At 46.8% G+C, this 16720-nt stretch overlaps 1 protein-coding gene across 2 annotated transcripts in view; it reads right to left on the bottom strand.

The window, feature by feature from the left end:
• Window positions 1–16720, bottom strand: part of kif26ba (kinesin family member 26Ba) — a 354883-nt gene that overhangs the window by 56143 nt on the left and 282020 nt on the right. For both annotated transcript variants that reach the window (XM_073050455.1, XM_073050454.1), the window contains 3 exons: window positions 13748–13931; window positions 12356–12515; window positions 5803–5965 (listed from right to left, as the gene is read on the bottom strand). In XM_073050455.1, the coding sequence (XP_072906556.1) occupies window positions 5803–5965; window positions 12356–12515; window positions 13748–13931 (507 nt within the window). The remainder of the gene's footprint in view (window positions 1–5802; window positions 5966–12355; window positions 12516–13747; window positions 13932–16720) is intronic.

The following is a 16720-nucleotide window of genomic DNA, read 5'->3' as shown; positions in this document are numbered from 1 at the left end:
TCTCGGCCCGAAATGTCAACAGCGCTTCTCCCTATAGATGCTGCCTGGCCTGCTGTGTTCCACCAGCATTTTGTGTGTGTTGTTGTTTAGTGAATGCTCTGCATGAGGTTTGCCCCATTTCACCCTGCTGGCAATCTAAGTGAACTGTAGATCCCAGTTCAGTCAACTCTAGTTCATTTTAGACCATGGATAAGGGGGCCAAACCACTCACCCCAGGTGGGGTCTGGGGTGGGCTGAAGGGAAGTAGTTGAAGGGTTTCCAATTGCGCCCCCCCCCAAACTTGCTCACAGTGCAGCCAAATCTGAGCTGCTCCATCCCAGTCCTGCATCAACGGGGCAACTGGACTTATCGATCCATCACAGGAAGCACAGCTTCATCCCAATGGAACTGAACTTCAGAAGCCGAATACAACACAGTGAACAAGCAAGCATCTGCTCCTGCGTAAGATCAGTTCATGATGGTGCACTTGTGAATCTTTCACCAACAGCCTTGGGACTCCAATGCGAGAGGTGAGCCAAAGCTGGGAGACCTGTGGAGTGGCAGCCACGAATTTCGGATAATCGGGAGTGGGAAAGGCTAGTCACCAGAAATGAACGTTCACAGTTGCAGAATTTTGTGATTTATCTTTGAGCATACTGTATCCAGGGTCACTCTGTGCAGGTCTGAAATATCCTGCTAAGTGGGACCTGACTCCCGCTCCCGTCACTGAGGAACAGGCCATTCTGCCCAACAACCATAAGCTTCCGTTCAACATGACTATGGCTGAGGTTTTCCTGCTGTATCCATACTTATCCCAATTCTCCCATTGCTCAATGTCCATACATCCTCAGTCTCTGGATCAGAGAAATCCAAAAGGAGGGACATTCCTCCAGGGTGGAGATGAGTCTTCCTAAATGGCTGACCATTGTCACCAGGTATGTTGCTTTTTTTCGTGCTGGCCGGTTTTACCTGCTGGGGCAGGGTTCCTTTCTGCTTTAGGTATAGGGTAATTATAAGATGAAGGATTTACACTGTGGGCCTTCAGTCTGAACTGCATCCCACCCCTCCACAGGGCAAGGCACCGTGGAAGTACCAATTAATCACACTGAACCCTTACCCCCGTGTGAATCCAACTGCCTGATTAATGCCATGCAGATGTGCAGCTGACCCGTCTCCCTTCCCAGCACCGGGGACACCTGGAACGAGATTGGGAAGCGCACCTACTGTGGAATCCTTTCTCCACTGGATGCTGGGCCATCCAGATCTCTGACACAGGAGAGCGAGTGGTTCTGACAGTATAAAATTATAGTCAGCAATACTGTCATATAACATAGGAAAGCACAGCACAGGAACCAGCTAAAGAGCAAATCAACAACACCCAAACACTAATCCCTCCTCTCTGGACAATGTTTTCCTGTGCCTATCTAAACATCTCTTAAAAGCCTCTAATGTATTTGCCTCTACCACCACACCAGACAGCACATTCCAGGCATCCATGACTCTATGAGTAAAAAACTTACCCCCCCCCCCCCCCCTCACCTTCAATGCATGCCCAGTATTAGACATTTCAACCCTGGGAAATCGATACTGTCTCTCCACTCTATCTATACCTCTCATAATATTGTAAACCTCTATCAGATCTCCCCTCAGCCTCTGCCGCTCCAGAGAAAACAACCCAAGTTTATTCAGCTTCTCATTGTAGCACATGCCCTCTGAACCAGGGAGCACCCTGGCAAATCTCTTCCGCACCCTCTCCAAAGCCTCAACATCTTTCCTATGGTGGGGTGATCAGAACTGTATGCAATACTCCAGATGTGGCCTAACCAGTTTTATAAAGTTGCCACGTAACCTCCTGTCTTTTGAACTCAATATACTTTGCTCTTAACTGTGTACTGTCTCTTGCATTTGCCCTATCAAGGTTCAACACCTCATCTTTGTCTGGGTTAAACTCCATCTGCCATTTCACAGCCCATATCTGCACTATCTACAACTCCACAATATTGGTATCATTTACAAACTTACTACATCTTACATCTACATTTTCATCCAGGTCATTTATGTACATCACAAACAGCAGAGGTTCCAGCACAGATCCCTGTGGAACACTGCTAATTACAGATCTCCAGTTCGAATAAGTCCCTTTAACCACCCTCTGTCTTCTATGTGCAAGCCAGTTCTGAATCCAAATAGTCAATTCACCGTGGACCTCATACATCTTAATCTTCTGGATTAGCCTCCCACAGGGACTTTGTCAAAGGCCTTACTAAAATTCATATAGATAACATACACTCATCTACCTCATAAATCTTTTGTCACCTTTTCAAAAAATTCAATCAAGATGGTAAGACATGACCTGCCATGCACAAAACCACGCTGGCTCTCCCTAATTAGGCCATGGGCTTCCAAATGCTCACATATCTATCCCTAAGAATCTTCTCCAGCAATTTCCCTAAAGCTGATGTGAGACTCACCATAACGAGAGGTACAATATTAGCCACTTGCTAGTTCTCCAGTACCTCGCCTGTGGCTAGAGAGGACACAAAGGTGCTGGTCAAGGACACAGCAACTCACGTCTTCCCTCATTCAATAACCTGGGGTAAATCCCATCAGGCCTTGGGGACTTATCCACCTTAATACTCAGGAGGCCCAACACTTCCTCCTCTTTCACCTCTAAATACCCTAACATATTGATGAACTCAGTACTAATAAATACTGAAGTACTCATTAAGTACCTCACTCACAATCTCCACATCCAAACAAATGTTGCCCCTTTATCCTTGAGTGGTCCCATTCTGCTTCCACTTATCCTTTTGCTCCTGATGTATGCATAGAATGCCTTGAGATTCACCTTAATCCTACCTGCCAAGAACTTTTCATGGCCCCTCCTGGCTTTCTTAATTCCCTTCTTTAGGTCTTTTCTGGCTTCATTATACTCATTTGCTTCACTTGATCCTAATTTCTGAAGCTTTACATACTTATCCTTTTTCTTCTTGACTAAATTCATCACCACTCTTGACATTCGAGGTACTCTTATCTTTCCATCCCCGTCCTCCCTTCTACTGTTCCTGTGCTCTGAGCAATTGATCTTTAAACGTTCTTCACATGTCTGATATGGGCTTGCCAGAGAAAAGGTGTTCCCAATTAACGCTTCTTAGTTCCTGCCTAATGCTTTGCCCTGCTCCAATTTAAAACTCTACCACAAGGACCATACCTAACCTTAGCTTTTCTGAAAGTTAAGGAGTTGTGGTCACTGTTCATCTACTGAAAGGTCAGTCACCTGGCCAGGCCCATTACCCAACACCAGGTTCAGTACGGCCCCTCCCTGTCCACATGTTGACTTAAGAAATCTTCCTGGATACACTTAACAAATTCTGCCCCATCGAAACCTCTTGCACTAAAAAGGTCCCAGTTTATACTTGGGAAGTTGAAATCCCCCATGACAACAACCCTATTATCTTTACACATTTCCTTAATCTGCTTGCATATCTGTTCCCCAATGTCCTGGTGACTATTGGGGGAGTCTACAGTACAGTCAGTGTGATTGCACCCCTCCACCCAAATGGATTCAGTGTAAGTCTCCTCTGAGTGCAGCTGTGATGTTGTCCCTGATTAGTAGTGCAACTCCGCTCCCCCACCTCTTTTACCTCCTCCTCCATCTTTTCTAAAACTTCAAAAACCTGGTACATTAATCAACCAAGTTTCTCAACCTCTCTCAACCAAGTTTCAGTAAATGGCTACAACATCATAGTTCTGTGTATGATCCATTCTCTAAGTTCATCACCCTTACCCAAAATACTCATAGCATTAAAATATACCCACTTCAAACTATCCAACCCATCCTACCTGTTATTTCCATTTTGACTTTTATTATTTTCCTGACATCTATGTTCTGGTCCGATCCTTCCCTTACTGACCTGGGGCTCTGGTTCCCAGACCCTGAAAAACTAGTGTGAAAATCTATGTGAAACTCACATAGAGCAAAGCAGAACTGAAGCAGACTCTTCAGTCAACTGGTCCACACCGACCAAGATTTCCCTCTCAGCTAGTCCGATTTGGCAAAGTTTGACTCATATTGTCCAGCACGTTTCATCTGAACTTACCCCGTCTCTCGTTAAATGCATACCCTGTGGTATTAGATACTTCAGTCCTGGGGAAAGTTACCTATCTATCTACAGCTTGTATAATCCTGTAAATTTCCATCAGGTCTCTCTGGAGCACCCGCTGCTCCAGAGAAAACAACCCAAGTTTGTTCAACCTCTCCTTATAGGATTTGCCCTCTATTCAGGCAGCATCCTGCACCTTCTCCACAGCCTCCAGATGCTTTCAATAATGGGGCTACCAGAATTGCATGCAACACTCCAGATGCAGCCTAACTAAAGCTGCAACATGACTCCGTGACTCTTGAACTCAATGCTTTGACTGATAAACGCAAGAGTGTCATCTGCCTTCTTTACCACGTAACCACTTTCAGGGAGCTATGGACTGGGACCTGAGGATCCCTCTGTACATCAGTATTGTTAAGGGTCAGAGCGTTACGATGGCGCCCAGTGGCAACTCTTTCGTGTTCATCATGAAAGCAGCTTAATTTCTACCTTTGATGTCTCTCCTTTTTCCCTTTCAGGGTGGATGGGGTTCTGTTGAAGACTCTGACCAGGAGTTACACTCAGAGTGGTTCCTTACGGTAGTGGGACCCACTCCTAGAGGCTTTTCGATGTCCCAAGGAAGCAGCCTAGAAGCCGTGCTCCTGGGCACGGGCTGATTCTAAGCCGGTGTCACTGACTGAAGTGTTGCGGGAGAAAACGGAACATTGGGAACATCTGTACTTGGCGAATTGCGCTTTCTCTCTCTCCTCGGTCGGGGAGAGGTTGCTCCTGATTCTCGAAGTGGAAAATTGGGGGGAAAAAAGCGTTGTGACAGACTTTTAACACCGAGAATGAAAATATGAGAGAGAGTGAGAGAGAGAGAGGAGAGAGAGAGAGAGAGAGAGAGGGAGAGAGAGAGAGAGAGAGAGAGAGAGAGAGAGAGAGAGAGAGAGGGAGAGGGAGGGAGAGAGGAGAGAGAGAGAGAGAGAGAGAGAGAGAGAGAGAGAGAGAGAGAGAGAGAGAGAGGGAGGGAGAGAGAGGGAGAGAGAGAGTGCGCCTGTCGGGTGAATAATTAGTAGGGTCTTTGCTATTGCTTGTTTGATAAGTGAAGGGTGCTAAGGCTTTTTTGTGGAGTGGGTGGGGGTAATGGGGAGTCATTGCTTTGCTGCTCCTTGTGTGTGAGAGGGAGAGAGTGGGGGGGAGCTTGGGGTTCTAACATTTTTACTGTCACTCATTCCTCGGGGCACTCTTCTGTTTTCATGGATGTCTGCATGCATTTTGCATACATCTCCCTGACATTAAGTAGAACTATGGAAATATTAACTGTGTACTCTCCCTTTACATTTGATCTCTCAAAGTGCAGCACCTCACACTTGGCCGGATTAAACTCCAACTGTCCTGGAAGAAGAAAAGACTTGAAATCGAACTTCCTAATGCAGGCTGACACTCGTAATATTTGCAGTGACATACTGGCCTGGGCTAAGCCCAGTTTAACCAGATGCTGCTGTTTCTTACGGAGTTGTGTGAAGAAATTTCTGGGTTATTAAAGTGGTTCATTTTCACAGGGCCACTCCCGTGGGCAGCGTGGGGCTACAGCTGATGGAGATGCTACCTCACAGAGACCAGGGTTTGATCCAGATCTTCCCCACTGACTGTGTGGAGTTTGCACGTTCTCCCTATTGATCTCCCTCCCCCTTAACAAAAGAACCCATCCTCCCGGCAGCTGGTTAACTCTACCAACCTTTGTCTTCTTCTTCTTCATCCGGAGCACCCTGGAGGCGATCTGGATGGTGGACAGGGTCTCCGAGTAGTGGCTGGAGGAGGACGAGATGTGGGCGATCATGGTGGTCCGGCAGTTCAGGTTGCCGAGGGACTCTCGCAGCAACATGGTGAGCTTGCTCTCCCTGAAACAGTGAAGCAACAAGACAGCAGGTGACCACTTGAACCACTGACCGACCGTGTTCCTGAATTGGATGGAAGAGTGGGCAATGGTCAGACTGCTCTCACCATTAGATATAGGGCCCTTTATTGGCTCTTTAGCCAAATGACCACCAACAAGCAATCACCAGACCTTACTTTAGCCCTATACTCCAATCAACAGCACACACCATCAATTCTCCCTTTTCCTACCTACACACAACTGGCTGAATCACAGCCTGCTATGGAAACAACAATCCCCTGGAACAGAAAATCCAACAATAAGCAGTGGATACGGCCCAGTCCATCACGGGTAAAGCCCTCCCCACCACTGACACATCTACACAGAGCGTTGTCGCAGGAAAGCAGCATCCATCATCAGGGACAGCTTCTTCCCCTCTGCCACCAGATTTCTGAACAGTCCGTGAACTCATGAACTCTATCTCACTATTCTTCATTTTCACTATTTATTTATTTTATTATTGCATTTTATTAATGACTTGCATTGTACTGCTACCACAAAAATAAATTTCATGACATGTGTCAGTTATAACAACACCTGATTCAGAAGAAACATGATGTGTCTTCTGACCATTGATCCCATCCTGCTGAGTAATGTGCCCTCTGACCTCTGACCCACCCTGTCATGTTGACTAACATGCCGGTTCTAGACAGGGCACCTCAGGAAATCTAAACTTTGTAACTGTTCCCCAAGACCTCACGCTGAGGGTCATGGCCTGAGCCAGTTTGTACTTTTCACGAGACTATCAAGGCCTAGGTGATCCTATGGACGAGTAATGCAAAGCCCACATCCTTGAACGGATATTAAATAATTGCCAGGGTTGGAGTACGTGAAATGATGGAAAGGAAGGTGCCAACTTCTTTTGGCCTGGATGTTCTCCCGCATACCTCTCCCAGGGGTCACAGGGTTGTGTAGTGAATGGAGGTCTATTGTATTATGCCCCACAATGCAACACAGTATGAGTGAGGCCAGATGAAGCCAATGGCTGCTTATAATCACTCCACCAGCACCCCTACTCTCGTGTCAGTGCCTAGAATTTCCCCCTCCATCCTCCCCTTCAAGCCTTCCTTCTTTGATCAGGTCCTAGTAGTTTTTATGTGATTTAATAACAGTTGCTATGTTATAAATAAAACCATCTTTCAACAGAAGGCCATTTTCAAAATTCAAAGTAAATTTAAAAGTTATCGAAGTGCATACGTATATGTAACCATATATTAGCCTGAAATACACTGTCTTGCTGGCACTTACAGGAAAAAGAGAAACACTACAGAATTTACGAAAAATGATACATAAACCAAGATAGACAGACAACCAACATGCAAAATTAGACTAACTGTGCGAATAGAAAAAAGTTATATTGAAACCATGTGTTGTAAAGGGTCCTTGGAAGTAAGTCTGTAGGTTGCAGACTCAGTTCAGAGCATTGGTGAATGAAGTTATCCACGCCGGATCAGGAGCCTGATAGTTGAGGAATAATAACTGTTCCTGAACCTTGTGGCGTGAGCCGAAAGCTTTTGTACCTCCTGCTCGTGGGTAGCATCAGGAAGAAAGACAGCCTGGATGGTGTGAGTCTTTGCCGAATGACGCAGCTTTCGTGTGCCAGCATTCTATGTAAATATATTCCATAGTGGGGAGGGCTTTGCCTGTGACGGACTGAGCTGCATCCACCACTTTCTGTAGCCTTTCCCGTTCCTACGAATTGATATTTCCATATCAGCTCATGATGCACTCAATTAGAATACTCTCCACTGTGTATCTTTCAAAGCCTGTCAAAAGTTTTTGGTGACATGCAGAATCTACAGAAGCTTCTAAGAAAGCAGAGGCACTGTTGTGCCTTCTTTGAGATGACGTTACGTGCTGGTCCCAGGACAGATCTTCTGATATGTTAATGGAAAGGAGCTTAAAGCTACTGACCCTCTCTATCTCTCTATCACTGTTGGCAGGTTCCAAGGTGGCAAGTTTTCAAACTGTGCTGAAAATATTTGGTCCACAGCCACCTGTCGTTGCTGCCTTCGGTTGCTAACGCTGCTGGTACCTCACTCTCTCCTGTTTAGAAGGTCCTCGTGCTGTGTCCTGCAGATATTGTCAAACATCAAAATAAGTCTAAGGAAGAGCAGGCGGCCCTGCGGCATAACTCAAGTGTGGGTCTAACTATGAATGCGAAACAAGATACACAAAGAACGAAATGGCCCCTTGATACGTGATTGTATAAGAATTCCCTGAGGTCCTGTTTCTTTGGCAGGCCTCTAAAGCAATATTAACAGAAGGAACCAACCTGAGACAGATATCTTTCCCAAAATAAACAAACTTCACTTACAGCAGCAAGTTACTGAATTCTGTGCCTTGTTGAAGTTTTATAATCAACTAAGAGTATTCTTTAAGAGTTGTATTTCTGCAATGGCTAAAACATGTATAGCCAATTAAGAGTCTTAGAGTCGTAGAGAGGGTAGCGTGAAGCCATCAAGTACGCATCTACCCTCATCTGGGTTTTCAGCTTCTTAAATGTTTGCAGAGTGCCACACCCCCTCAGGCAGAGAGTTTCAGATTCCAAACACCTCCAGCATTTTGGGCTCAGTAACCTTGTGTCAGTAACGCGAGTCCAGTGACCTCACCCCAGTAGTTCTGGGTCCAGTAATCTCAGTATATTAACACAGAACATAGGACACTACAGCACAGTGCAGGCCCTTTGTCCCACGGTGTTGTGCCGACCTTTTAACCTACTCTAAGGTCAATCTAACCCTTCCCTTCTGAGATTTGCGTAGAAAGAAGGGATTAGTTGATTCCAGGATTTGACTACTAATTATTTAGTCAGGCACAATGCTCTGGGCTGAAGTGCCTGTTCCCATGCTGTGTTGTTCTACGTTCTGTATTTCTCTGTGAGAGCGGGTGTCTGCAGTCAAAGTGAGCATTTAATCTGCCGGTCTCCAACCACGAAATTTTGAATTCAGAGGGGTAAAGTTCAACATACGACATGAGGTTTTCTCCTGTGATATCACTCTCTCTCCAGACCTGCACAATGGGAAGTTTAGGCTCCAGTAACCAGCTTTCCACAATGAAAGCACCTGGGTTTAATGATGCATGGTGGAACGGCTCGGATAGAGTTTACAGCAAGGTAGCATAGTGGTTAGCGTAACGCTAATGCCGATCACGGTTCATTTCCCGTCACTGTCAGTAAGCTGTTTGTATGTTCTCCCTATGGTTTCCTCCCACATGCACGGGGTAGGGTTAGTGAGCTGTGAGCGTGCTACGTTGGCACTGGAAACATGGCGACACTCGTGGGGGGCCCAGCACAATCCTTGCTGATTTGATTTGACGCAAATGACGCATTTCGCTCCATGCTTCAATGTACGTGTGATAACTAAAGCTAATCTTTACCTTTCTTCATAATCTACCTCAGGCACAGTTGAAATACCATGTCAAAGCTGTTCAGTCCCTTCGTCAGGTTAAGTTTTCTGGGGATGAAGAAGCTTTCTGCCATGCACCTCTGCTCTGACCCCAAGCCTCCCGAGCTCTCAAGAGGGGTCGTCTTGCATTACAGTATCAGGTTTGGCTAATTTAAAAAGCAGGAAACTGTGGACATTCCTATTTGATATCCAAAACCCTAGTGCACTTGCATCAGGCCAGGTGATGCACATGTAAACGCTGGGAGTAATCGGCAGCCACCCCCAGCCATCTGTGGGCACAATTAAAACCTTCCCTTTCATTTCCGACCAGCTCCACTTGATCCATTTTACACGGCAATGAAATGTAACAGCAGTGTCACGGTGATCCTTTGTTCTGGAATTAGCAGCTCTTGGAACTCCTTTGCTGTGTAATTGCCTATCCCCGAGGGTGTGTCCATTATAATTAAGGTCAGCTGGAAATGACCCACTGGGTCACGTGAAATCGCCAGCTCGACACCTTCATATCTCAACCCGCTTGTTCAGGGAGGATGTCATCGCAACTTGGCCGGGATAAATTGAAACCTATTGAAGACTGAAAAGCCTAGAGCGGACATGGAGAGGATATTTCCTGTTTTGGGAAGTATAGGACCAGAGAGCACAGCCTCAGAATACAAGCTAGACACAGAGAAGTAGGATAAGAAAATGTCAGTCAAAATGACATGGCAGGTTAGCACAACACTTTACAGTACCAGGTTCAATCCCCACTGCTGTCTGTAAGGAGTTTGCACTTTCTCCCTGTGACTGCATGAGTTTCCTCCCACAGTCCCAAGATGTAGCAGTCAGTAGGTTAACCGGTCATTGTAAATTGTCCTGTAATTAGTCTAGGGTTAAATCGGGGGTTGCTGGGAGGTACGGCTCGAAGAACCTGAAGGTCCACACTGTATCTCAATAAAATAAACAAGCAAACAAAACAACAAACAAACAGAGTAGATATGGAGAATGCTGATCAAACTTAGCAGCTCAGGTGGCACCTGTGGAAAGAGAAAAAGACTCAGAAACAGAATTGTGCCATTCGGCCCTTTGAGTCTATTCTGCTCTACGACAGAGTGGAACAAGTTAGACGAGTCAGCAGTGAAATGTGGGTGGAACCCAGGGGATTTAGCAAATTGGTTTATTGCTATTACACGTACCGAGTAACAGTGAAAAAACATTGTCTTCTCTGCGATCCAGACAGATCGTTCCATTGCAACGGGGCACTGAGATAATACAGAATGTAGAATAAAGTATTCTAGGTACAGGGAGTGTGCAGAGCAGGCAATCAGTCAGTTGCAAGGCTGTGATTAAGTAGACTGTAAGGTCCAGAGTCCATCTTTCAGGCCGGGGTGCCGTTCAAAAATCCGCGGGGTGGGTGGGCTCTTTGATCACGTTGGCTGCTTTCACTCTTAAAGTGAAGACAGGGGGATCTGATATTGGCTGTGTGATTTGTGCTGATGTAGTTCTGAAGTCCTGGCACCTGTCCAGCAGGTCAGACTGGTACACAGAGCGGAAAAGGAAAATGGGTGACAGGCAGGAATTGTTCTTATATAGAGTGGAAGAAAGGAAATGGTATCTGAATATCAGTTTATAGAGAATATGATACTGAGACCATAACCTTCACAGGGTGTGTGGAACTCGTTGCTAGGAGTGATGGTAGAGGCTGATACATTCGGGCCATTGAAGAAACTTTTAGGAACATGGATGAAAGAAAAATGGAGGGTTACATGGAAAGTTTATGTTGAAGTAGATTAAAAGGTCGGCACCAGGCACCACATTGTGGGGCAAAGGGCCCATACTGTGCTGAAATGTTCTATGTTCAAATACTATTCAAAGTACACCAGGGAGTTCTCTCCCAGTCAATAGCTGAGGCTAGACACAGATTAGAGGAATCTGTCTTAACTCCAAGCATTCATCAGAAAGACTCCTGCCAGGGCCGGTGACAGGAAATCCTCAGCTTATTCTCATTCATTGTAATGACAGAACCATCTCTGATCACATAACACAGAACATACAGTACAGTAGAGCCCCTTTGACCCATGACGTTGTGCTGATCTTTTAACCCACTCCAAGATCAATCTAACCCTTCCCTCCTGCATAGCCCTCCATTTTTCCCTCATCCGTGTTTCTTAAATGCCCCTAATGTATCTGCCTCTGCCACCATCCTTGGTGTAAAAAACCTACCTCTGACATCCCCTCCTATACTTTCCTTCAGTCACCTTAAAATTATGCCCTCTCTGTTCAGTTATTGAGAGATCGGGAGGCTTAGATTACACACGTTCCTCGGAGTCTGTGTCTGTATACGTTAACCGTTATTAATGTAATCCCCATCTCTTTGTATCACTATCATTATGTTTATCTATTTGAAACTTAATAAAAATGAATGAGAAAGAAAATTATGCCCTCTCCTTTGGGCCATTTCTGCCTTGAATCACTGCATCCAGTACTTCATTCTCTACAGGAATCCACAGACTAACTGAAAGGAAGGCACAAGTTAACACCATTGTTCCCTTTACTTGAAGCACTAACATTCAGATGGTGGGGTTGTGCTTATTCTCAAATGCAATACGCTTCAGGGGGGAGAGACAATTGATCTTTAGATCTACCCACCGCTGGGATATTGCCCTCAGCTGGCGTTCTCTTAACTCTAAAAGATAAGGTTATTTTACTCGAATATGCCTTGTGAAACTCATTTGGGCAAACACGTGAACTAACCAAGGCGTAGAAGGCTGTGGGTCTGACATTGATACGTGCTGGGGTTCCCAACCTGGGGTCCATGGCATAAAAAAGGTTGGGAAACCCTGTTAGGTGCAATGGGCAATGATGGGTCGAAAGGCCCATTTCTGTGCTTTGTGACTCTATTCAGCACACGTGCACATGCAGACACAAACTGATAACACACACGCACAAATGACACACACTCAGCGGACAATGCTTACTTGTAGGGGATGTGCTTGGTGCCATTAACAAGAGCCAGGATGACATTCCCCAGCGCAGACAGGGACAGGCAGAGCCCGGAGCCGCCCTCTCGACTTTTGCTGAGTACCTTGACGCAGCTCCCCAGGTCAATGAGGTGTAGACGACTGCGACCTCCTGACACTGCCGGCAGAAGAGGATAAGAGAGGGATCGGATCAGTTGGCTGTCCCACCACCATCCACGGAGTAAACTCCCCCCAACCCCCAGAATGACCGGCTCCTCATAACGCTCCCCAAACACTGACAAAGCATTTATCAACCTCACAGCGCTGTGGAGACTCAGCCCACCGACGGGCAGGAACGCAGTGAGACAGCACCCGGCGTTCCGAAGGAAAATATACCTCCCAAACAGGAACGCAAAACCGGAAAACTGCGCATGCAAGATGCAGACGGGGCAGCTGCAACTGTGCTGATGATACTGTCGACATGCACGTGTTGATGCATGACCATCGGAATATTGAGTATAATCCAGGGCAGCCTCGCGGGAACATGGTTACAAACTCATCGGGGTTATCGCACAGTGTGATCCCGTTATCCCTCCAGGACTCCGGTACAATCAGGGTGGGAGTGTATTCCCTTTGGGCACCCAGTTTTCTCTCACGTCTCGAAGACCGGCAGATCAGTTGGGTCACCTGGCCCCCGTTAATTGCCCCCCAGTGTGCCAGTGGGTGGTAGAACCTGACTGGGCATGGAGAGAATTCAGGAGCAGTAAAAGGAAGGGATTAGTGTAAGACTCATAGGCAGCCTCTCAATGGGCTGAAGGGCCTGTTTTTGGGCCATATGGCTTTATAACTCGAGTATTTTCTCACCCTCCCAGAACAACGCAGCTCACGTCCCCAAAACTCCTTTCATTTCAGTGTGCGCCGTAGTGTAGCGATTAGCGTAATGCTATTAAAGCACCAGGGACCTGGGTTAAATTCCGCCCCTGCCTGTTAGGAGTTTGTACATTCTCCCCATGACTGCGTGGGTTTGCTCCGGGTGTTCTGGTTTCCTCCCACGGTCCAAAGATGGATGGGTTAGTAGGTTAATTGGTCACATGGGTGTTAGTGGGCGGTGTAGGCCGGTGGGACGGAATGGCCTGTTACCATGCTGTATCTCTAAATTAACAAATTAAAATAAATCAGGCCAGCAGAACCCTCTTAGGGAAATTAGAGAAGGACAATAAATGAGGCATTGTCCGTGTCAACTTGCCCTCAGAAGCCATGTTGAGGGCACGCTTCTCCACCTCATTTGGGCTCTAGAGGAGGGACGACTTGCTGATTGGGGTAGGGACATGGAGGCTTGGGGACTTGTTTTAGTGACGCGCCATGGTGCCGACGGCAGGGGTGGGGGAGGACGAGAGGGAGCCAGCTCACTTCCTGCCTTGCCACTCTTCTCCATGCGGTACTGGTAGATGTGCAGGGTGAAGAGCATGTGGGAGTTGCGCAGCTCTTCCTCGTCGCATCCCGAGCGGCTGCTGCGCCGTGAAGCGATGGCGGCGTCCAGGAAGTAGGCGGCCTTCTCCGGGGTCGGCGCGCGGAGTTCACTCTGGTTCTGAAGCTGCCGACGAAGCACAGACACACAGACACACACAATGGGAGGGGGAGCTACGGTCACACCGCCACGGCCCGCCAACAGATGCACGGCGCTTTCTGAGGGAGAGCCCTCAGACAAGGCTTCAATATCGAGCCACATTTGGGATGGGTCGGATAAATGTCGAGAAAACTCAGTGAGGGAGGTTTGAAGTGGAAGACGGGAGAGGTGGTGGGGTGGAGAGGTTTAAGGAGAAAATTCCGGAGCGTGGAATGACCATTCCCAATCTGGAGTAAGTCATCCCCCTCCCAGTCCCTCGTTGGGGTTGGGAACACTTACATGGGTATCTGTGACACAAACTACTGAGGCCTATGGACATCACGGAAACCAGCCTCCTTTTGATGGACTCTGTCTAGACATCTCACTGCCTCAGTAAAGCAGCCAGTATAATCACCCACCCTGGACATTCTCTCTTCCCCTCTCTCATCAGGCAGAAGATACAAAAGCCTGAAAGCCAGTCCCACCAGACTCCAGGACAGCTTCCACCCACCCTTGAATGTACAGTACTGTGCATATGTATGCCGAGGGTGTCTAAGACTTTTTCACAGTACTGTATATTGGTTAAATTCGCCTCATTCGGAAGGCCAGTGATGTTGTGGGGGTGGAGCTGGACTCTCTGAGAGTGGTGTCTGAAAAGAGGATGCTGTCCAAGTTGCATGCCATCTTGGACAATGTCTCCCATCCACTCCATAATGTACTGGTTAGGCACAGGAGTATTTTCAGCCAGAGACTCATTCCACTGAGATGCAACACTGAGTGTCATAGGAAGTCATTCCTGCCTGTGGCCATCAAACTTTACAACTCCTCCCTCGGAGTGTCAGACACCCTGAGCCAATAGGCTGGTCCTGGACTTATTTCCACTTGGCATAATTTACTTATCATTATTTAATTATTTATGGTTTTATATTGCTATATTTCTACACTTTTCTTGGTTGGTGCGACTGTAACGAAACCCAATTTCCCTCAGGATCAATAAAGTATGTCTGTCTGTAAAATATGAAGGTGATTGGGAAACAGAAATAAGAGTACTTAGCTCTGTATCAGATCAGTAGTATAAAGTGTTATTTGGTAACTGGAAAGATATAATATACACAGTACCTGAGACCGTGTATGCCTGAGACACCTGCACCGTACAGTTCCTCTTTAATGTTAAGATAGACTCTTGGCCTCATAATCTACCTGATTTGTTTACCTGAACGACACTCTCTCTGCAGCTGTTGCACTTTATTCTGCATTGTTACTGCTTTACCTTGCTCCACCTCAAAGCACTGATCTGCACGAACAGTAAGCAGGCAAAGTTTTCCTGTATCTCAGTTCCAACATTTTTGCCTCAAATCCTATCATCTGCAGTCCCTTGTGCCTCCTTAAATGAAGGGGCCGGTGGTGACGTCAGGAGTTAATGGTAGGCGAGCAGAGGGTGTGCATTTTATCTAGCAAGAACGATTGGAGTTTTCATTCAAAAAGGGCAGTGCGGTAGTGTAGCACAGTACAGGGGACCCGGGTTCAGTTCAATTCTGTAAGGAGTCTGTACGTTCTCCCCAGGACCATCTGGGTTGCCTTCGGGTACTCTGGTCTCCTCTCCCTTTCCAAAGAGGCTCGCATTAGTAGATTACTTGGTCACGTGGGGGTAATAGGGTGTCACGGCTTGTTGGGTTGGAAGGGCTTGTTACCATGCTGTATCTCTAAAGAAGATTTAAAACACATCCCATTATAATTTCATGGAAGCCTAGAGGGTGGCTGGAACTTGTGACTGGATAAGTGATGGAGGCAATTTAATGAGAACCGAGTTAAAGACCTGATGGTTCACCAGGTTGATTCCTGGACCAGGGGAGTTGCCCTATTATGGAGAGGTTAATTAGCCTGTGTCTATTCTCGCTCAAGAATGAGAGAATGTTCCAGAGATCAGTTCAATTGTTGAGTAAAGACTATGCTCTTTGAAGAACATAAAGAGCGTTATGTTCAGAAGGAGGCCACCTGGTCCCTCAACTCCACTCCACCAGACCTGAGATCCACTGCCAATCTCCACCACTCTGCATTATCCCCTCATCCCTTCACTTCCTTAACACCAAAAACATTATCGATCTCTGCCTCAGACACGCCCACTGAAACTCCACAGTGTCACCAACCACTGCATGGAGGAGTTTAATTCTTGTCTCACTTCGGACAGTTGACACTGCATTTTGAATCTGATCTTTACCCCGGTCAGTCCAGCCGGGTGAAACATCTTTGCACCTATTCTGTATTGTACGTTTGAGAGACATTTCCTCTCATTCTTGAGAGAGAATAGGCACAGGCTAATTAACCTCTCCATACAGGACAACTCCCCTGTTCCAGGAATCAACCTGGTGAACCATGAGGCACTCCTCCAATTGCGGGTATATTCTTACAGAGGCAGGGAGACCAAACCTGCGCACGGTACTCCAGGTTGAGAAAATCTGCAAATGCTGGAAACCTAATCAACACACACAAAATGCTGGAGGAACTCAGCAGGGCAGGCAGCATCTATGGAAAAGAGTAAACAGTTGACGTTTTGGGCAAAGACCCTTCACCAGGACTGGAGAGAAAAGTGAGGTTGGAGCAAGAAGGTGGGGGGAGAGAGGGGAAGAAGAGGTACACGGTGGTAGGTGATAGGTGAAACCGAGAGAGAGGGAGGGGTAAAGAGCTGGGAAGCTATAGGTGAAAGAGATAAAGGGCTGGAAAAGGGGAATCTGATAGGAGAGGGTAGAAGGCCCTGGAAGAAAGGAAAGGGGAAGGAG

This window comes from Hemitrygon akajei, chromosome 7 (assembly GCF_048418815.1).
Source record: "Hemitrygon akajei chromosome 7, sHemAka1.3, whole genome shotgun sequence".
NCBI classification, from domain to species: Eukaryota; Metazoa; Chordata; class Chondrichthyes; order Myliobatiformes; family Dasyatidae; genus Hemitrygon; species Hemitrygon akajei.
Note: the sequence above shows the minus strand (reverse complement) of the source record. Positions and strands in the feature narration are given on the sequence as shown.